This window comes from Myotis myotis, unplaced genomic scaffold, assembly GCF_014108235.1.
Source record: "Myotis myotis isolate mMyoMyo1 unplaced genomic scaffold, mMyoMyo1.p scaffold_m19_p_4, whole genome shotgun sequence".
Classification (NCBI taxonomy): Eukaryota; Metazoa; Chordata; class Mammalia; order Chiroptera; family Vespertilionidae; genus Myotis; species Myotis myotis.
This window is the reverse complement of record NW_023416346.1, coordinates 9,109,393-9,130,519: the sequence shown is the minus strand read 5'-3', so window position 1 is coordinate 9,130,519 and position 21,127 is coordinate 9,109,393. Positions and strand designations below refer to the sequence as shown.

At 41.0% G+C, this 21,127-nt stretch overlaps 1 protein-coding gene across 18 annotated transcripts in view; it reads left to right on the top strand.

The window, feature by feature from the left end:
- The window catches only part of HUWE1 (HECT, UBA and WWE domain containing E3 ubiquitin protein ligase 1), a 149,094-nt gene that overhangs the window by 50,551 nt on the left and 77,416 nt on the right, over positions 1 to 21,127 (top strand). For 14 of the 18 annotated variants that reach the window (XM_036304909.1, XM_036304913.1, XM_036304920.1 and 11 more), the window contains 15 exons: positions 1,067 to 1,129; positions 3,117 to 3,194; positions 4,061 to 4,108; positions 4,190 to 4,258; positions 4,804 to 4,903; positions 9,261 to 9,382; positions 9,878 to 10,028; positions 10,161 to 10,288; positions 11,611 to 11,751; positions 11,962 to 12,067; positions 14,173 to 14,295; positions 14,884 to 14,985; positions 15,439 to 15,519; positions 19,953 to 20,059; positions 20,301 to 20,478. In XM_036304909.1, the coding sequence (XP_036160802.1) occupies positions 1,067 to 1,129; positions 3,117 to 3,194; positions 4,061 to 4,108; positions 4,190 to 4,258; positions 4,804 to 4,903; positions 9,261 to 9,382; positions 9,878 to 10,028; positions 10,161 to 10,288; positions 11,611 to 11,751; positions 11,962 to 12,067; positions 14,173 to 14,295; positions 14,884 to 14,985; positions 15,439 to 15,519; positions 19,953 to 20,059; positions 20,301 to 20,478 (1,597 nt within the window). The remainder of the gene's footprint in view (positions 1 to 1,066; positions 1,130 to 3,116; positions 3,195 to 4,060; positions 4,109 to 4,189; positions 4,259 to 4,803; positions 4,904 to 9,260; positions 9,383 to 9,877; positions 10,029 to 10,160; positions 10,289 to 11,610; positions 11,752 to 11,961; positions 12,068 to 14,172; positions 14,296 to 14,883; positions 14,986 to 15,438; positions 15,520 to 19,952; positions 20,060 to 20,300; positions 20,479 to 21,127) is intronic. The other 4 variants (XM_036304911.1, XM_036304921.1, XM_036304910.1 and 1 more) reach the window with 3 other exon arrangements.

The following is a 21,127-nucleotide window of genomic DNA, read 5'->3' as shown; positions in this document are numbered from 1 at the left end:
TCATTGATGTCTTTGTTCTATTAGCTTAATGGTCAGGGAGTGATTTGCTTTAAACTCTTAGAACAACAACAACAACAAAAAAATCCCAGTATTTGCAGGTAGGTTCTGTGTGTATTTTGGTGTCTTCAGTCTTAATACTCAGTATCTTCAACTCTGCCTTAGTCTTCATATCTGGTTTGTGCAGAGCCTGATGGTCAGCCAGAGGTGTGTGAACTTGGATCTTCTAAGATCTTTTCTGAGAATGTGCTTCGTCTTGGCCTTCCAGATTCCCAGGAATAAAAAGCCCTTATTTCCCAAAGCATTTCACTCCTCAGCTTTTCTTCCCAAGCTGTTCAGTTTATTTATCTTAGTTGTATATTTTGTCCCAGAAAGCAGGGATTAATGCATTTATTCTTGGATGTTTTCAACAGATGTCCAATTCAGCCTTGGAAGAGTTCCAAATTAGGCCAAAAAAATTATTAGCTCAAATGCTGTTATGAATGCAGGCTGGTTAGTAAGAAGGATTATATGGCTTAGGTTTTGGATATGGAAGCCAATACTAGTGTACAGTTGAGCTATTCTCCCCCATTACCTCAGGGACTAGTAATTATCACTGAGTTTTTAGACTTTGTGGTGTCAGAAGTTCAATAGCGGTGATTAGTACAGAGACTTCTCCTTTGCAACTTGCCACATGTGAGAAATAGAGGAACTAGAGAGCATGTGATTCCACCCTAGTGAGGGAAGTGAGCAGGATGAGTACTGTAGGTCTGATGGGACAAAACTCACCTGTCAGCAGGTATAATAGCAAGCATGTAGAATGCAATTGCTTGCAGTATCTGCCCATGTTCTCCCTAAGTAACATCCTCACAGAATAGTGAACTTGATCTCATGGGAGAAATTACCTTTAGGCAGATGATCTTGCCTGAGTCTTAAGTTCTTGCTTTTATTTGCTTCCTCTTTTCACTTGACTTGCATGTTATGTGTCTTTTCTATACTGTGTTCCAGGCAGCCACATATTCTTAAATGTTTTATACACAAAGCTACCTTAAGCACTGTTTAAACATTGCCTTTTTTTTCTTTTTCCAAGAGCTGGGGTGGAAAGGAGAATGGCTTCGGACTTGCAGAATGTTGCAGAGACTTGCATATGATGGTAAGTTACTCTTTGGGATGTGGGTGTCTTTTGGCTGAGCTGTGTGTGATTTCTGTTTGAGCCTTACTTTACAATGAATATATGGTACATAAAGTTGCCACTTCACATCAGGACTTTTGAAGAACCTAAGATCAATTGAGACATAGTAAACCTCGTCTAGAAATGCTTGCGCCCTCAATGTGCTGGTAGTAGATGAAGAACCTCAGAAACACAGTATATGTTCATAACCAGCTCTTGAGTAGAAAGCTGAATTGGGTGAATCAATTTGAAACTGACGAAAATCCCCAAAAGTGCATTTGCTTGTATTCTCTCACTGGAGCTGTTGGGAACTCTGGACAGTTTGGCATGATTTAAGAATGTTTGAAGAACAGTTCTACCACTAGAGTTAAGAACTTAACATGTTCTGTGTGCTTTCCATGTGCACCCCTCATGCCCTGTCCTGCTCATACCTTTCATCCATGTTTAGGTTATGAGCGCAGGCCATCTCTCCTCTGCTTTGATGTGTTACTGTGGAACCACAAGGCACACTTGGATTTGTTATAACAATTCCGTGCCAAGAAGCAACTATATTTTCCAGCAAGATGTACTACTTTTATCAGTTTATCATGTATAGGACAAATAGTTGTGATGAAATTTATTGACTTTTAGCAAGCAAAGGGGCTTTTTTCTGGTCACAGAAAACAACAAATTAGAACAAATTACTTTTCCCATCTTAGCTGGTATATTTTATTTAGTGCGCATTATGTTGATGGATATTGGATAATATGGGAGGTGAGTGTTGTCTGTTTAATAATCAAAGCTACATAAATCTTACAGGTTATTTAGTTTGAAATTCTAATTTTCTATCTTGAAATTTAGTTGGTTAATCCTAAATCTTTTTATGTATAAGAAACTTGTTCTTCACACCATGGGCAAAACAGTATGATACACTCTGCTGGGATTTGCATGATGTTTCTTACCCATTTTGGTGCCAGCCTATGTTAAGAAATCACACATGTTTTTAAAGTTTTTTTTATTGGTTTTGAGAGGGGAGGGAGGGGGTGAGAGAGAGAAACACATCTGTGTGAGCACCAAACATCAATTGGCTGCCTCCTTCATGCCCCCTACCAGTGATGAAGCCCACAACTGCTGGGCATGTGCCCTGACTGGGAATCAAACTGGCAACCTTTCAGTGCACAAGATGACACCCAACCAAATGAGCCACACCGGCCAGGGCACACATCTTTTTACTTATCGATATTTGGCATGTTATGAGACTTTGAAAAATATGTGTACTTGAAAAGGAAGTAATACAAAAACATGTTAAAAATTCTAAGAGTATAAAAGGGTATATAATAATGCATCCCCAGAGGCAACCATTGTTACTGGTTTCTTTCAAGGATATGTTTTAATTGGCATGCTGTTGTGGTCTTACTTTGTTTTGCATGTTGCTTTTATAGAGTTAGACGATTTGTTGTCAGGGTCTGAATTATATTGATTTGGTATCTGCTTGTGTAGAAAAGCAGTTGGATATCATGAGAAGTGGTATAGAGTGATATGGAAGGGAGTATATGAAGAATTGTGAGGGTATACCCATGAGGCATAGTTTAAATAAAATATTTCAATAGGCAATGATACACAATAAGGTTTCCATAAGTATTTTTTTTTCCCATTCTTGAGCTGGTGCCTAGACCCTTGTATTTGTTTTCTTTCTTAGATTCTTATTCATTACTGCTTTGCAGGCTTGCCCCTCTTTTCCCTCTTGAGAATAGTTACAGTCCAAATTGACTAATAATAAGAAATATGAAAACTTTTGGAGCTCTAGGCTCCATCATCCTCATTCTATATTATAAGATGTCTGAGCTCTGCTAAGACAAAGAATGAAGGCACTGTAGCTGTTGACTACAATGCTCATTCTGCTGCCACAATAAGTTGCACAAAGTGGCTAGGACTGAGGGAAGACTTGGGAGAAGATGGTATCTGATTCTTTCATGTGCTTTATACACAGAAATACCCACCCAGTGCAACTACACTACACTTTGAATTCTATGCAGACCCTGGGGCCGAGGTCAAAATCGAGAAAAGGGTGAGTCTCAATCAGACTTGTTCTGATAGAGTCTATGATCTACTGTAACTGGGGTTGACTTTTCTAGAACTCCTCAGTTAAATGAGGGAATGGTTTTGAGCTACATTGCTGCCTTCCCAAGCTAAACATACCTAATAGCTTCTCAAGAATAAGTGTTCATTGTATGCCCAGCTCTGATAGATTTGGATCTTATGTTGGAGCTGCCAAAAACAGGGCTCCTTATATGGGGCGCTGCTATACCTAGTATATTTTTCTTAGTCTCAGTTCCAACATGCAGTGTAATAATCTGGATAGTGATGGCTCGACTTTCTCTACTTAAGCCAGCCTGCAAGAAATCTATATATTTCTCACCAGGGTTCTGCTTCAATTATCTGGTCATTCCATATTCTTTGAGGAGATACAAAAAGTCAGTTTGGTTTAGAAGTAGCCTAGTGAATAATATCTTTTTTCTTTTGCCTACAATATATAACAAAAATAAATAAACTTTCTAGATTAATGGCGCCTTTAAAACAGCTCTAATGCATATTTAAAGAGAAACCATTTTCATGGATTCAGTTTTTGCTATGAATACAGAGGCTGTGAGGATTAAGACAATGAAGATTATAGGGGGCAAGGAAGAATATGAAATGTGTCTGGTTATGTATATTATATTTTCATGCTACTGGTTTCAAAGAAGCTTTCCTGAGAATAGTCTGTATATAAAATGGGTATTTTGGGGAGACTCTAAAGTTTGTTGATTTTTAAGAGGACTCAGGCTTCACCCTAGGGTGACAGCTTGGTTTTCAGACAGCTCTTGCAGTCTTATGGCAGGGGAAGCTAAGGTATACAGTGACCCTAACAACTCTCCTATCTTTTTTTTATTTCAGACAACTAGTAACACACTACATTATATTCACATAGAGCAACTTGACAAGGTACGAGGAATCTTTGACTGTTGACTATTTTCTTAACATTTGGTTTACTTTTTGTTCCTAACTATTTTTTTTCTAATGTAGATTTCAGAAAGCCCTTCTGAAATCATGGAATCTCTTACCAAAATGTACAGCATTCCTAAGGATAAGCAGGTATGATATGTCCTAAAAATATCTAAAGGGTGTGGATATTATTCATATAGGTTAATGATATGTGCTGGACTTGGAGACACTGTAGCAGAAAGATTTTAATCAGACCATGGGCAAATTAGCTTCTGTAAGCCTTAGTTTCCTCATTTTTTATGAGTTCAACACTTCCTAGGTTTCCTATGAGAGTTAAGTGGTGGTAGTACAACATTTTGGATACCAAAGGAGAACACATTTAGTTATGCTGTCTTTCTGCTCACTGTAATGGTGATAAAATACTTAATTTGATTAATAACAATTAGAACTCTTGCCAAATGTCTCCAGTTTGTTGCCTATCAGTTGGCTTATGTTGGGATAATAGGATTCTATGTGCCTCTGTTTTCTCGCTCCCATTTCGTCAACTGTCCTCAGAGTGGAACTGTTCTGTTTGGCACCTTAGCAAATAGCAACAGTAAACCATTTTACCAAATAGCTCAACAGGTATGTCAGCTCTTAGAAAGTATAGTCACCTTTTCCATTGATTTCCTAATTTAGGTCTTCTGTCTCTACAGATGCTGTTATTTACACATATACGACTGGCCCATGGCTTTTCTAATCACAGGAAGCGGTTGCAAGCTGTTCAAGCAAGGCTGCATGCAATATCTATATTAGGTAAGAGAATAACACTGTATAATTAACAGGCCCCAGTTAGGCAATTTAGACTTGATTTCCTTTGAACTTCATCTGTCTTTGTTGCTGTGAGGCTTATTATAGTTACCTAAGTGGCAAGTTAAATTGTAAAATTGCCAGCATTCCTAGTGTTCACCATATTCATCATTCTTAAGCTCCTTAATGTTGGATCAGAAAGAGCATAGGATGATTATTGATACATGGGTTCAGTGTTGATTTTTATCTTTGAGTGTTTGAGTAGTCATCTTCCCTGGCACTCCTCTTGCCATTTCATCTTCCTCTTCTATGGCCTTCAGGTGTATAATTTTGAAATAATTCAGAAAGTATTTGTTAAGTAGTCAATACTCTGCATTTTAATTTTACTGTAGGGTGGTATAGTAGAAAGCACACTAGTTTCCAAATCAGTCCTGGGCTCTTACCCTGACTCTGCAGATTACTAGCCACATGTTTATCTTATTGGTTTCTATTTCCTCATTTAAATTGGGATGGTACTTATTTTATAGGCTGATGAGAGTTAAACAAAAGCATGTACAGCACCTAATATAAGCGAGGCATGTAGAAGGTATAAAATGGTATCTGCTGTTAATATTGTCAGCTTTTATTATGTTACTACTTGTCCATTCTTTTAAACTATACATTCTTCGATGTGAAAGTCCTACTCTTCTTTTTGTACTCATACCTACCATAACTTCTGGTGTGTTAGTGGGTACTCAGGAAATGCTTATTGAAAACTAAATGTGCTTATGGTAGTTGCAAGAAGGAAGGGGACGGGGGTAGGTAAAGAAGTATGGGGGGGATAAATGGTGATGGAAAGAGACTTGACTTGGGGTGATAAACACACAATACAATATACAGGTGATGTGTAAAATTGTATACCTGAAACCAATATAATTTTATTAACCAATGCCACGCAGTAAATTCAATTAAAAAAAATGAAACGAAACATGCTTAAACCCACTAGTTTGGTCCAGTGTTATCTCTGTGTGGGGATTCATTGAAAGTGGATTACATGAATTCTCAAGTTTTATGCCAGGATCATGCAAGTTTCTGGCTTAGTCTGCGGTAGTGCATAAATTCTGTTCTTTACAGCCTTTTGCTTCCAGTGAAAACAGAAGCATATGATGATGCTAAAATGGAAGTCTTACATCATAAAAAAACTCTTCATTCTCTTTTTATACTTCTACTAGAGGCCCGGTGCACAAAATTTGTGCACTCGGGGGGGCAGGGGGGAAGGGTGCATCCCTCAGCCCAGCCTGCGCCCATTTGCAGCCCAGGACCCCTTGGGGGATATCCACCTGTTGATTTAGGCCCACTCCCTGGGGGATCAGGCTTAAGCTTGCAGTCAGACATCCTTCTGGCAGCCAGGGAGCCCTCATGGGATGTCCCACTAAAGGCTTAGGCCCCCAAGGGTTGGGCCTAAACTGTTAGTTGGACATTCTTAGTGCTGCCACGGAGGTGGGAGAAGCTCCTGCCACCATCACTGCACTGGCCAGCCATGAGCCAGCTTCTGGCTGAGTGGCACTACTCCTCGGTCTGACCTAAACCCTAGAGATTAGTACTTCATTTTACAACTTTTTCTCGGTTTATAGGCAGCAGCACACTCAGACCACACAGTCGGGTGTGCAAGAAATGTTGCTTTCTTTATTGTTTAGTAACCAAACCTAACTTCAACTTCAGCCCCCATTCTGCCAAGTGAAAAAACAAAAACAAAATATTGTTTAACTTAGGTTCCCCACCCCCTTCTCTGGAGTTGTGTTTCCATGTCAGACAGTTTATATCTCAGGCAGAGGTGCCAAAGAACCAAGCAGGGTCAAGAACATCTGGACCTCAGTCTTCTGTCTGGGCTGGCCCCCACCCAGCTGCCCTTGACCCTCACCTCAGAGCTCAGGTCCATACTGATCCCTGGTATATTCTCCTCATCTGGGCCTTGAGTCCAATTTGCTCTCTCCCTCCCTCCCTGCCACCTTCTCTCTCTCACACAAAGAGCTATTGGGTTTTCTGGGGTGAGGTCCTCTGACACCTCCTCAGCCCCGTTGCATGGACACCATCCTGGTGCCTTGGTCACGGCCACAAAGCTGTGTGGCTGCTCTCAGACCCTCCGTCTCCTGCTGCCTTAGGGAGTGACTCAGTGGGAGGGGAGGGTCACAGTCCTTTTTACATGGCCGCCAACAAACACTCAGTGTTCCTTCCCTCTAGTTCTCCTTCTCCTCCTCACCCCAGTCCAGGCACGTCTATGTGCAGGGCAGGGGAGGGTGGGAGGCAGGCGTGTCTCTGACCCAGCACACAGGCTTCCAGATCCACTGCTCCCCAGGAGGTCTTCCACGCTCTGGACCTCGACACCCAGAACCTGCCCGCTCTCAGCTGCAGGTCTTTGCCCGCAGTGGTCAAGTCTGTTTAGAGCAGTAGTTCTCAACCTTGGCTGCACATTAGAATCACCTGGGAATCTTTTCAAAATCCTGATTTCTGGGCCTCATCCTCCGGAAATTCTGTTTCTTTGTTACTAATGTTGTGGCTCTACCCCATAACAAAGAAATAGAATTTCCAGAGGATGAGGCCCAGAAATCAGGATTTTGAAAAGATTCCCAGGTGATTCTAATGTGCAGCCAAGGTTGAGAACCACTGGTTTAGAGGGCTTGAAGTCAAGAAGTGCCTCTTTGTTCTCTGCTTTCTGGATGCGGTCAGCGTGGAACATTCCTGCCTGGACTGGGGAGGGGTCTCTGGGTGTTAAGAATACCAGGAGGGGGAGCACAGACACCTCCTAGAGCTCTGAGATGGGAAAGGCAGCACCCCCTCACCTCTAACCCCAGGATGTTTCTTTAGAAGCAGAAGCCTCATCCTGTGCAGGGGCCTGTGCTGGCTGCCTCAGTTTCTCAGAGACAGCGAATTTGGTGAACGTCTTTTCCCCACTGCAGTAGCTGCTTCATTTGTTCATTCTCGCATTTTTCATTAGCTGCTAAATCGCCCCTGTGGCTGCAAACCTGTTGTGCCTGACTCAGCCAGTGGGGAGCTATGGGAGCTGTGCAGGGACAGGGGAAGTGGGAGGGGGGCCCGGCCTGCAGAGAGGGTCAGTGGTGCCTGCCCAGCTGTCTCAGAGGATGTGGCTTAGCTTAGGTCCTGTCCTTTGGCGACTTTAGGAGGGGAGGCCGTGTCCTCTGCTCCCCACTTTGACTCAGGGGTGGAAGTTCTCCTTGCTCTCTGGCCTCATAACTCAGTGGATCATAGTGGGATGCGGCAGGCCGGCAGTTTCTGCGGCTGCACACAGGCACGGGCTGGTGGCTTCTGCAGCCGCACAGGGGCACGGGCCTGCAACCTGGGACCGGATCAGGTCACAGGCAGCAGCAGGCAGCTTTTGTGACTGTACACAGTTGTGAGCAGGCGGCTTCTGTGGCTGCACATGGGCTCGGGCTGTGGGCTTCTGCTACCGCACACGGGCACGGGCAGGCAGCTTCTGGGGGGTCGGGGTTGCCGCCTGTCCCGGGAGTCCGGTGTTGTGGCCTGGCCTGCGCCCCGGCCCTCCGCCCTCCGATCGCCATGGCAATCGCTGGGCGCAGGCCAGCCGGCAACACTGGCCCCCGGGGGTCCGGGGTTGCGGCCTGACCTGTGCCCAGGCCCTCCCCCCCTCCGATTGCAGGGCGCAGGCCCTCCCGCCCTCAGATCGCCATGGCAATCGCTGGGTGCAGGCCAGCCGGCAACCCCGACCCGGGGAACCAGGGTTGCTGCCTGGCCTGCGCCCGGCCCTCCCGCCCTCCGATTGCCATGGGCGCAGGCCAGCCGGCAACCCTGGTCCCCGTGGGGTCCAGGGTTGTGCCCTGACCTGGGCCCGGCCCCCTGCCCTCCGATCGCCATGGCGATCTCTGGGCGCAGGCCAGCCGGCAACCCCAACTGGCTTTCTGATGGCAATCACTGGCTGAAGGCGTCCTTTGCCCACTCCCAAGCTCTTGCCTGCCGCCTGGGTTGCAGATCACCATTCTTCTGTCCTTCCCCTTTCGCCTCCCAGCATTGCGGCTATGTATGGAAATTAACCGCCATCTTGGCTGGCAGTTAATTTGCATATCGCCCTGATTAGCCAATGGGAAGGGTAGCGGTCGTACGCTAATTACCATGTTTCTCTTTTATTAGATAGGATTCCCCAGATCTTTGGTCAGGACAACCGAAATCATTAATTGGAGAATCTGTTGGTTAAGTGGGTATTTAGAGCTTATCATATTTGATTTGATTCTCTAGAATTCAGTTGTTCTGCCTACCATTGCTGGATGGAAGGGAATCCTTACCCAGAACCAGTAGGTCTCAAAAGGTTTCTCATTGGGCAGTGGCTTGACCACTGCCTTCTCGCCTAAAGTATTTATTTCTCCTTTTGCAGTGTATTCCAATGCCTTGCAGGAGTCAGCAAACAGTATCTTGTATAATGGGTTGATAGAGGAATTGGTAGATGTCCTTCAGATAACAGATAAGCAGCTTATGGTAAGTGTTTATTAATATTCTGCTGTGTATTTTAGGCTTGTGTGTATTTATTTGCCTTTTGGTATTTCCCAGGGGTTTAGAATGAACCCCAAGAGAGAATCCTGGCCCGTTTACTTCTTTTTCTGGCTATTTAGCAGCAAAATTGACAAATGCTGGATTTTCAATATTATTCTAAACAGAGTCCCATCTCCCCTAAGCAATTGCTAGTAGAATGACCTAAATTTTAGAATTTCTGGTATTAGCAAATTGTTTTAGTAATCTACTTATTTCAAATACATACCTGGCCAGCCGGTGTCGCTCAGTGATTGAGGGTTGACCTATAAACCAGGAGGTCACAGTTCGATTCTCAGTAAGGGCACCTGCAGGAGGCAGCCGATCAATGATTCTAATCATTGATTTTTCTGTCTCTCCCTTTCACTTCCTCTCTGAAATCAATAAAAAACATATTTTAAAATAAATAATAAAATATACCATGCTTACCTTCTGTTTTCATAGGAGATTAAAGCTGCTTCTTTACGAACATTAACATCAATTGTACACTTGGAGAGAACACCCAAACTCAGCAGTATTATTGACTGTACGGGAACTGCATCCTATCATGGATTTTTGCCTGTACTTGTACGGAACTGTATCCAGGCCATGATTGGTAAATTTTGATGGTTATTATCCTAGACAACAAGAGGAATCCTGCTCTTTGCTTGTCTGCCTTTGTTTAATATCCTGCTAGCTTAACAATTTAAGTGTATTTTTTCTCTCCCTCTCCCAACCACCCTTGTAGATCCTTCCATGGATCCGTACCCTCACCAGTTTGCCACTGCTCTCTTCTCTTTTTTATATCATCTGGCCAGTTATGATGCTGGTGGTGAAGCCTTGGTCTCCTGTGGAATGATGGAAGCCTTATTGAAGGTGCTCTACTTTATATATATGTATATATGTGTGTGTGTGTGTGTGTGTGTGTATATATATATATATATATATATATATATATATATATATTGGGGAAATCAGCTGAAAATGTGTGTAGAATTGCAAGTTTGAAATGGTTCACAATGTGAACAAATGGTATAAGAAAGCTTAATCAGAAAATGCTATACTTAATTTTTATAGTTTAGCCTTCTAGCTATCTCATTAACTTTTAAGAGCAACTATCTCCATTATTAAGAATTGGTCATAGTCCAGATGGTGTGATAGTAGGCCCCAGGACTAGTCAAGGCATTGACACATCTTATGACCTTAGGCATGACACTTAAGAATCCTATATAATAAAACCCTAATATGCAAATTGACCGAATGGCAGAACAACAGGTCACTATGATGTTCACTGACCACCAGAGGGCAGATGCTCAAAGCAGGACCTGCCCCTTGGTGGTCAGTGCACTCCCACGGGGAGCACTGGTCAGCCAGAAGCCAGGCTTGTGGCTGGTGAGCACAGCGGAGGTGGTGGGAGCCTCTCGTGCCTCTGAGGCAGCACTAAGGAGCAGCAAGCCTGGCTTCTGGTGGAGAGCAGGCCTAAGCTAGCAGGTGGACATCTGCCGAGGGGCCCCATACTGTGGGAGGGCACAGGTCGGGCTGAGAGACACCCCCCCCCCCCCCTCCCCCCAGTGCACGAATGTTATGCACTGGGCCTCTAGTGTGTGTGTGTGTGTGTATCAATGTCCTTTGTAAGTTTGGTTCTACAGTGGTGCCTTGACTTACGAGTGTCCCGACTAACGAGTTTTTCGAGATATGAGCCATCTCTCGGCTGATTTTTTGCTTTGAGTTGCGAGCTAAAATTCGGGTTACGAGCCAGCTTCAGATACCCCACCGTTAGTTGGCACAGCGAACGTCACAGTGAACACCACAACATCAGCCCAGCATCACATGTCTCACTCGTTCACTTTTTGATTTGACATATGAGTAATTTGAGGTACGAGCTCCGTCATGGAACGAATTAAACTCGTAAGTCCAGGCCCCTCTGTATTAATAGGCTTTACTTGGGCATCAGCTTTTTTCTCATGAATATTTTATTTAATCCTGAAACATAATTTATGTCCCCATTACCCCAGGGGCTTGAGCCCCAGAAGTGATAGAGCTATCATTGGGCAAGCACCAAAAATCAAGCACATGTTTTTTTCCTCCTATACCATCCATGCTGCCTCCCTGAGGCCCTAGAGTACATGGTTCCAAAAGATTACATTATTTGTGGCTTTTCGTTTGATTGGTTTTTCCTTTTTCTCTCTCCCTGATAGGTCATAAAGTTTCTTGGGGATGAGCAGGACCAGATAACATTTGTCACCAGAGCTGTCAGAGTGGTTGACCTCATCACCAACCTGGATATGGCAGCTTTTCAATCCCATAGTGGACTTTCAATCTTCATTTATAGACTTGAGGTATTATTACACAAGGAGTACTTTGCATAGACTTACACCCAGTGAGACCTGAGCGTAGAAACTACGCTCATAACTCTAAAGAGCCATCTTATTCCTCTTCTGTTTTTATAAACCAATTTTGTAATCTGCATGCCACATTCTTTCATTATAATTATTTTTAATCCTTGGTATATATGTAGGATTTTCTTACTACTTCTCCCTTGATCATAGCATGAAGTAGATTTGTGCCGAAAAGAGTGTCCCTTTGTGATCAAGCCAAAGATCCAGAGACCCAGTACTACACAAGAAGGAGAAGAAATGGAAACTGATATGGATGGTAATTACCAGTTACTAAGTCAATATTTTTGTGTTTGACATTTAGCTATCATCCAACCCCAACCCCATTCTTCATCATAAATTTAAAAGTGCACAGTTGAGTTGAATATACATTTTCAACAACAAATTTTTTCCTACAGAAATGATGTGCACGTTTTCATGAGGATAATTAGAAAAGGGAGGCACATGGTGTTGGGGACAGAGATGGAAGGTGAAGCATATGGTAGGGCAGCTATAGAGCCTTATAGTCACTCTATGATGTTAATCGGTTTATTTCAAAACTTAATAGCTATTTTCTTAAGTATTGGTTTATTATCTTCTATTCACACTAAAATGTAAGCTCCATAATATCAGGGTACTGTTTTGTTCACTGCTGTATATCTAGTAGTGCCTGATGGAGTGTATGTGTGTTTGGTTTTGTTTTTATTGATTCCAGAGAGAGGAAGGAAGAGAGAGAAACATAGATCGGTTGCCTCCCGCATGCACCCTGATTAGGGATTGAACTCGCAGCCTGGGTATGTGCCCTGACTTTTGGTGCACGGGACAATACTCCAACCTACTGAGCCACAATGGCGAGGGCGTGTAAATGTGTTTGGGAAAGAGAAGGGAAATGTAGGCTCTAAAACAGGACTTTCTGAAACTGGCTATTTTGAGAAGGGAAAGGAGAGGTGATGAAAAAGTTGGATAGGGAACAACTTTTAAATTATTAAATGAGAAAGCTAGAAGACCAAATATTCTTTATCTACATCATGTGTATCCTTTTTTTAACCCTCTCTGCACCCACATGCATAGTTCATAATCATAGTGCCAAAAATAAAAAACTTTTCCAAACTAGTTTTCTTATAATTTAAATTAATCTTAGCTTGATGCCCCGGGTTGTTAGTATATGTATTTGTTACTATGCTTATAGTACAGTTATTAGAATTTGTAATGCTGTCATTCTTGACACTAAATGTCCATAGACTGTCATTCCTTTTTTTCTGAACATAATTACCTGTGTGCATTTCCATCCCTTAGAAGCCCCTTTATCCAGTTTCTATCTCTAGTCTATTGTTGGGCAAGCTGGTATTTGAGTTAATGGGTGAGATCCCAGAGTGTTGATTAAAATGTCACATTTAAATGGTGTGGTATTGAAGACTATTTAAAGAATCGCTGTTGGTTAAATCAGTGGTTATCAAACTTTAGTAAGCAGAGGAATAATTTAAAGTGATTGATAAAGATTTAGACCCCTATCTAAAGTGCTCATTTAATTCATTAAGTTTGCAAGTGAAGAGCAGGAAATCTGTCTTTAGCAACCAACCCAGGTGATTCTCATAGAGAAACATTTTTATTAAATGAAAAGCAGTTTATAAAATCATGAGTTTGTGCTTCCTTTATTTAAGTAGGCTCATGTATGTATGTTTGTATGTGTATAAAAAGATTGGAAAGAAGTACTTCAAAATGTAAACAATGGTCTATCACTAATGGAGTTTTATTATATTTTATTATAAATTGTAAGAAGTAATGTATTTTGTACTCTATTAATTAAAATTATTCTATTGAAGTCTATAAAGTAAAAATGAATGCTCCTACTCACCATAACTACTATTTGGGTGTAGTTTTTTCCAGATTTTTTATGCATAATCAAGTTTACATAGTATATTGTTTTTTAAATGGGAAGATGAGATGATTAACATACTCAACATTGTACATTCAGTGTATCATAGGCAGTCTTTCATATAAGTATGTATTGATCAATAAGTATTAATGCTTTTTATATTCATTAAGTTACCCTTCCAACAAGCTCTACCTAGTATCTACTATTATCCATCAGTAGTATATGAAATTGCATGTTTCACCACTATTTTTCTCCCAAATTTTGTGGTTGAGGAATATTGAAGCACTTCTTTTATATGATTATTTTTAATTTCCATGTCTTGGATAAGTAATGTTGTTAAATATGTTTCTATTTATTTGTGGAAAGTTTGCATTTTCATGTTGAATTTCAATATCTTCTCTATTTTGATATCATTCATCTTGTGTTAATGGAAAACATTTCTCAGGTGATCTTTCTTTTGGGTGGTACCTTTTATTCTAACTAGTTTCTTTATTATAACTTTTGCTTAGTTGCAGATGTGACTATGGAAAATAGTCCGGGATCATCCACCTCTATAGAGAACCGTCTAGATGTTGAATTAAGGACATCAAGTTCCAACAGCAGTACTACTATATGCCCTGGTCCCCGTCCAGGTACGGAGACACATAGACACACAATCTTTCACACTGATTGGATTACTTGTAAACAAGGGTGATTTGGGGGGGGAGGGGGAGCTTGAGTGGTATATTTGAAAGCTTGCTTCTTATGACTATGAATGTTACTTTGTCATTCTGATGTTTGTTTTCTTATATTAACATTTATTTCATAGCATTTTATAGTTTTCTCAGGATCGTATATAGGTTATTTTATCACAACAACTGTGGTGGAGGGTACATATCTAAAACAGGAAGTGGGGATCAGAGAGCTAATATTTTTATTTCATAATTTTTCTTTTACTTTTTTTTTTCCTTTTTAATCTTATTTATTGAAAGTATTACTTCTGTACCTTTTTCTTTTTTACTTTGGGCTTTTAACTTTATCAGTTTTATGCAGTCCATGGTGATTTATTTTTCCAATGTTTTAAAGCTTAGGTAAGTATGCTTTCCAACATCCAGAGATATCACCACAAATGTTTGTTAGTGTTGCTATAGTGTATAAGGGTCTCTTAAAAATTTGTTTTATGTGCCTGCTCACTGGGGTCTAATGGTGAACCCAGTATAATCCTCTTTCTCCCTTGCCAGGAGTCCAGTGTATTCCACAACGAGCAGCCCTTCTCAAATCCATGTTGAATTTCCTCAAGAAGGCTATTCAAGACCCAGCTTTCTCAGATGGCATACGACATGGTATTTAATTCCAGATATCTCCTTGGAGGGTGTTTGATTTTCTCAAAGATTGGTCCTTTTCATAGTCTGAAGCTACTCTTTTATAAGGCAGGCTTAGGGAAAGGCCATGCCATTTTGAATAGCTTCTAGTCATTTCATGTCACTTTACCCAAATCTAAGGGTTGTTTAGCAGTTTTCATAATCACTTATGTTTTCCTTTCCCAGCTTTTGACTCTGTACTCACTTCCAACTTTCTGTCTGAGTTCTTTTATTCTTTGCTTACTGTGAAAAGGTTATTGCATGGACAGGGAATAAATGACATTATATGGGGAGGAAAGACGTAGAGGCCAATAGATTGGAATCAACACAAACTTTACCACAGTGCGTTATATGTAATGTATTGCTCCATCATCCCCAACCATTAAACTACTATTGGACTGATCATATTCTCCTTAATATTCACCTTTCTCTTAGTGATGGATGGTTCTCTGCCTACCTCCCTGAAACACATCATCAGCAATGCAGAATACTATGGCCCATCACTTTTTCTCCTAGGTAAGTGGAGTTGATGTTTCGTTATACCAAGCTGCACTAACCTAGCAGAATTCTCTGTGTTTTCTATTCTAACAAGAATTGACTATCTACATGTGTGATTATATGTCTTTCTATCTACACGTGTGGATTTTATGTCTTTCTAGTTAGTGGTGAAATATAGAAAGATCAGAATTCAGTTTCAAATATCCATTTTTCAGATGTTAAATATACCTTCTATAACCACTGTATTGTGAGTCATTTGTAATAAGTAGTAGTATTTACATTTGGCTTTTTGTGCTGTACTTACACTTTAAGTGTAATAAGAAGTGTATCATTATTCAGTGGTTAGTCCCTAACCTTGGTCTGGAAAATCCAATCAGAATGGTTTTCATCCTCAGAATTGAATGTCATACCTTTAAGCTATAGTACAGAAAATTGTTTCTCACTGTAGAAAATGCAGTTTTAGATCCTGTGGGTACTTTCTAGTTATTTGCAATTTTATATTGGCACTGCTTTGTGTATTCCTGCTGTTTAAACTTCATTTTTATTAACTGCCATTTATTCAGTGCCATACATATTCAGGACAATACATGAAACACATTGGCTTTTAGAATTCTCCTTAAAACTGTAAAGGAATTTAGTGAGAGGTATAAAAATAGAAAAACCTCCTTATACCAGTAGCAGTTATTTTTTAATACTTTGGGGTATCTGGCAGGAGTAGTTTTGATTACCACAACTTAGATACTCCCTTGCTGAAACAATTTAAGATCCTATATAATAAAGAGCTAATATGCAAATGGCCATCACACCCTTGCACTGGGGCCAGGGGACCTGACGCAGGGCCTGGGGACCTGAGGCCAGGCCAGGGGATCTGAGGCTGCGCCTTCCTGCCCGGTGTCAGGCAGGGGACCTGAGGATGCTCCCTCCCTGCGGGGCTTGACTGGGGTAGGGCTGGCCAAGTCTGGGTCTCATGCGATTTCCAGGTGCGTGCGGGTGGGCGGGGACTTGAATCTGGGTCCCACAGCACACACCAGACTGACAGGAGGGAGATTTTCATATACATTTTACTAATTTTCTTTCATCTCTGACACTTCTATTATAGTGAAAGGGCAAATAGCAATATTAAAATATTTCCTCTAATTCCCTTTTAATGTGCATGAATTTTGTGCACCAGGCCACTAGTTTTTATATAATTTTCTATCCGGTGACATTGCTGAACTTACTTAGTAGTTCATAATTTTTGTTGTTGATTTCTTCAGATATTCTACATAGTTTTGTCATCTGCAAACAGTTTTACTTCTTTATAATCTTTATTCTTTTTATTTGCTTTGTTGTGTTAATGAATTGGCAAAGATTTCTGATACAGGGTTAAATGGAAGTGGTGAGAATGGACATCTTTATTCCTGAATTTGGGGGAAAGCATTCAGTATTTCACCATTAAGTTTGAGGTTAGCAGAAGATTTTGAGTTGAAGGTTTTGTTCCACTTTATTAGGTTGAGGAAGTATTCCCTTGTGTTACAGCAGTTCCGCCTCGACATGGAGAGACTCCTCCCAAGGTTAGGTTCAGAGGACAACACTCAAAACAGTAGTACATTGGTATGATCAAGAAAAAGATTTGTTATACCGATTAAGTCCCAGGTCAGGGGGCAGGGAAGGATGAATTTGTCTGGGAGATAACCCATAAGCAGAGAGAGAAAAACAAGTTCACAAGCCTTTTTTTAATAAAGGGGAAGTTTAAAAGAGGCTGCAAGAGAATATAAGTGCTTATGGGTTACGGATGGAGAGCAGGTAAGCCCTCTCAGGATAATGTAGGAGGTAGGAAATGAGACTGAGAAAACTAAAACAAACCATCAGTAGAGGTCAGAATTCCTTCTCTAGAGTCTGAATTCATCCCTGACATTTGAATTAGCATAGCAACTTCCCAGGTTTCTTACTAAAAAATTTGTACTTGAGAGAGACCAAATTTGCAAAGTCAACCCAAAATAATTAGGCCAGCAATTATTATTTTAGGCCCATAAGTAATAGTGTAGAGCAGGGGTGGGCAAACTTTTTGACTCGAGGGCCACAGTGGGTTCTTAAACTGGACCGGAGGGCCAGAACAAAAGCATGGATGGAGTGTTTGTGTGAACTAATATAAATTCAAAGTAAACATCATTACCTAAAAGGGTACGGTCTTTTTTTTTTTTTTTTAAGTTTTATTCATTTCAAACGGGCCGGATCCGGCCTGCGGGCCATAGTTTGCCCACGGCTGGTGTAGAGCCTTCAAACCCAGGCAGAAGGAGATGGCCAGGGGAAAAAATGAATAGGGGGCGAGGAGAGTCAGAATATCTTGGGGTATTTTAGTAATATGATTGGCCGTTTTGGTTTGTTGTTTTATTTGTTGAACTGTTCTATATATCTTTCCTGTATTATTGAACCACATGTAGCAGGAGGTCCTCTTTAAGGCATAAGCTCCACTTTGACATATTAGTGGCTATTTTAATGCCAATCTGTTGTCAACTATCAGAGCAGTTAGACTGTGTTATTCCTCATTAAGGGCTTCTAAGGCCTGAGTTGTTTGGTTTATGAGTTGTGCCATTGTCTGGGTAGCCTCTATGACAGTGATGGCGAACCTATGACATGCGTGTCAGAGGTGACACGCGAACTCATTTTTTTGGTTGATTTTTCTTTGTTAAATGGCATTTAAATACATAAAATAAATATCAAAAATATAAATATTTGTTTTACTATCATTGCAAATATCAAAAAATTTCTATATGTGACACGGCACCAGAGTTAAGTTAGGGTTTTTCAAAATGCTGACACGCTGAGCTCAAAAGGTTCGCCATCACTGCTCTATGAGGTGAGTCTCTTACAAAATTAAAAATACCTACATTTATGCCTGTTACACCAGAGGTGGTGATGGCACCCAATATAAGTAAAAAGATAGCCCAATGCTCCCTTTTGTGGTAAGACTTGATGAAAGAACTAGAATTTCTGGTTAGATCTAGGAGGCTGTGGGTGTTAAATATCCATAGGAAATAGCTCAGAGTACTTAGTACATATGTAATGTACTAAGGGTTAAGAAGGGTGTGGTTGGTGGAAGTGAGTCTATGACCTTGCTGAGCAGGAGTTGTGTCACAGGAGAACTTGTAGTCCAAGGGGGTTGGAGAGTGGGAGGTTCTGCTGTCTAAATCAGCAGCCACCAATCTTTTGGACCTCACGGTCCACCAGTTGGCGACCGCTGGTCTAAATTATGTAGGCCATATATGCCAGGGCAAAATAGTCTCAAAGGGGGGAGATTATTTCATTGTAGTGTTCACTCAATTTGTGGGGAAGGCTGGGAAGAGCATGAGGGCAAGTCACTAAGGAAGTGGATGTCCTTCTGCAACAATTTCATGCTGAAACCCACCAAATAAAGATTCTGTCCCCTCCTCAATCCTACCTCTAACTCTTATACCACATTTATTTACCCAATTATATTCTCTCTTAACATCCTAGCTGCCTTCTCTTCACTCATTTCCTGTCTTTTCATAGGGTTAGTTATTGGTTTTAATTATTCATTCTTTTTACCTACAGTTTCACTAAATTATACTTTATGTTAATGTTTTCTAGCTTATCTTTTGGTTACTTTTTAATTAATGCTGTACTATTTCCTCTTGAGTAGAGTTTTGCCATATTCTAGAAGCATTGATAGACTGTACAGCACAGTTCTAAGTATTCTATTGTCAAAAATTGGTCTCATTAGTACCAAAGGAATCCTAACAATGCTGATGATATTTTTAAGTTGTTGAAAAGGCTTTTTAAGAATACATTTTGTCCATTTTTATGAGTTACCCCAGCAAACCACCCCCTGCTTCATCTTAGTTTTTTTTCCTGCTTAAGCTGACAAAAATTGGTGTGTTTATATAGATGGTGGTACATGTATTTAGTGGAATAGTATGCAGTCATTCAAACTGAATGAGTAATGACAGGGAAAGATAAAGGAGATTATTATGGTGTATATTACAATTAGAAAGAAACAAGTTATATACAATATAACATCTTCTTGCGTAAAATTATATATATTTAAGGTGTACAACAGTATGTGATAAAGTGAAATGATTTCTATAGTCAAGCTAATTAACATATTGTGTAGTTACCTTGTTATGTGATGAGAACACCTGAAATCTAATCTATTAGCATATTTCCAGGATTCAGTACATTATTATTCAGTAATTCAGTGTTATTAACTATACTTGTCATGCCTTACATTGCCCATAAAAATCTTGAAGGGTAGTCACTAAATTCTTAATAATGATTAATCTCTAATGAGTAGTACTGGCAACTTTCATGGTAGGAACAATTATTTAGATTGTTGTGCATTTAGTATTGTGTTTTTTTGTTTGTTTTATTTTAGCCTTTCAAGTTTTCCTTTTAATACCTGTGAAGAATCTCTGTATCTCATATTTCTCTCTCTCTTTTTTTTTTTTAAGCTACTGAAGTGGTGACTGTGTTTGTATTTCAAGAACCATCACTGCTCTCCTCACTCCAGGACAATGGGTTAACAGATGTCATGCTGCATGCACTGCTTATCAAAGATGTGAGTTCTTTTTGCTGCTCTGTAAAGAATATTCCATGTATAACCCTCCCTGCAAAACACACAGACACAATTGATTAGTCTTATAGCATGAAAATCCTATTTCATGTCTTCTGCATGTGCTATTGAAACTAATTGTAACCTGATTATCAAGATCTGTGTGATACCCCTGATCAATGTTTTTCTTAGCATCTACACCTGAACTCTTTTAGATGTCTTCAGACTCACTTTACCTTCTCTCTAGGTTCCTGCTACTCGTGAAGTCCTTGGTTCCCTCCCAAATGTATTCAGTGCACTCTGCTTGAATGCACGAGGTCTTCAGTCATTTGTACAGTGTCAGCCCTTTGAACGTCTCTTCAAAGTTCTTCTGTCTCCAGATTACCTCCCAGCCATGCGGAGGAGGAGGAGTTCTGACCCCCTTGGTAAGTCACCAGGATTTATCTTAAAACTAGAGGCCCAGCACACGAAATTCGTGCATGGGTACAGTCCCTAGGTCTGGCCTGCAATCAGGGCCATCTTCCCGAACTGCCAGCAGCCAGCGCTCCCCCCACCACCACCACCACATGCACCGGCGGTTCCCCGTTTGCCATCAGGTGATTGGTGCCTGACAGCTGGGGAAGTGACCGAGAGGTTGGTTGTTTCTGCCCCCTCGCCAGTCCTGCCCATGCCGCAGGTGGCCATCAGGTGATCAGAGCCTGCCAGCCGGGGAAAGGGACCAAGAGGTGGCCAGTGCACCTCATAGTGACTGGTCCAGTGGTCATTCTGGTTGTTCTGCCATTAGAGTCAATTTGCATATTACCCTTTTATTATATAGGATAATCGGTTGCTGTTGTTCCAAAATTTTAGATGATTAAAAGTCACCAATTGGCAAGGAAGCTCTTCCTTGACTTCACATCATTTCTCTGGCTAGGTGTGCTAAGCCTAATGGGAATTATCATCATACCTGAAATTGCAGGTAGAGAGGAATACTTCATCCTTAGTCTCTGCTTATAATATTTCCCTGCTTCTCAACAGTGCACTCTTAAATGTACCATCACGGTGCTGGTAAGAAATGGGTATTAGAGATCAGCA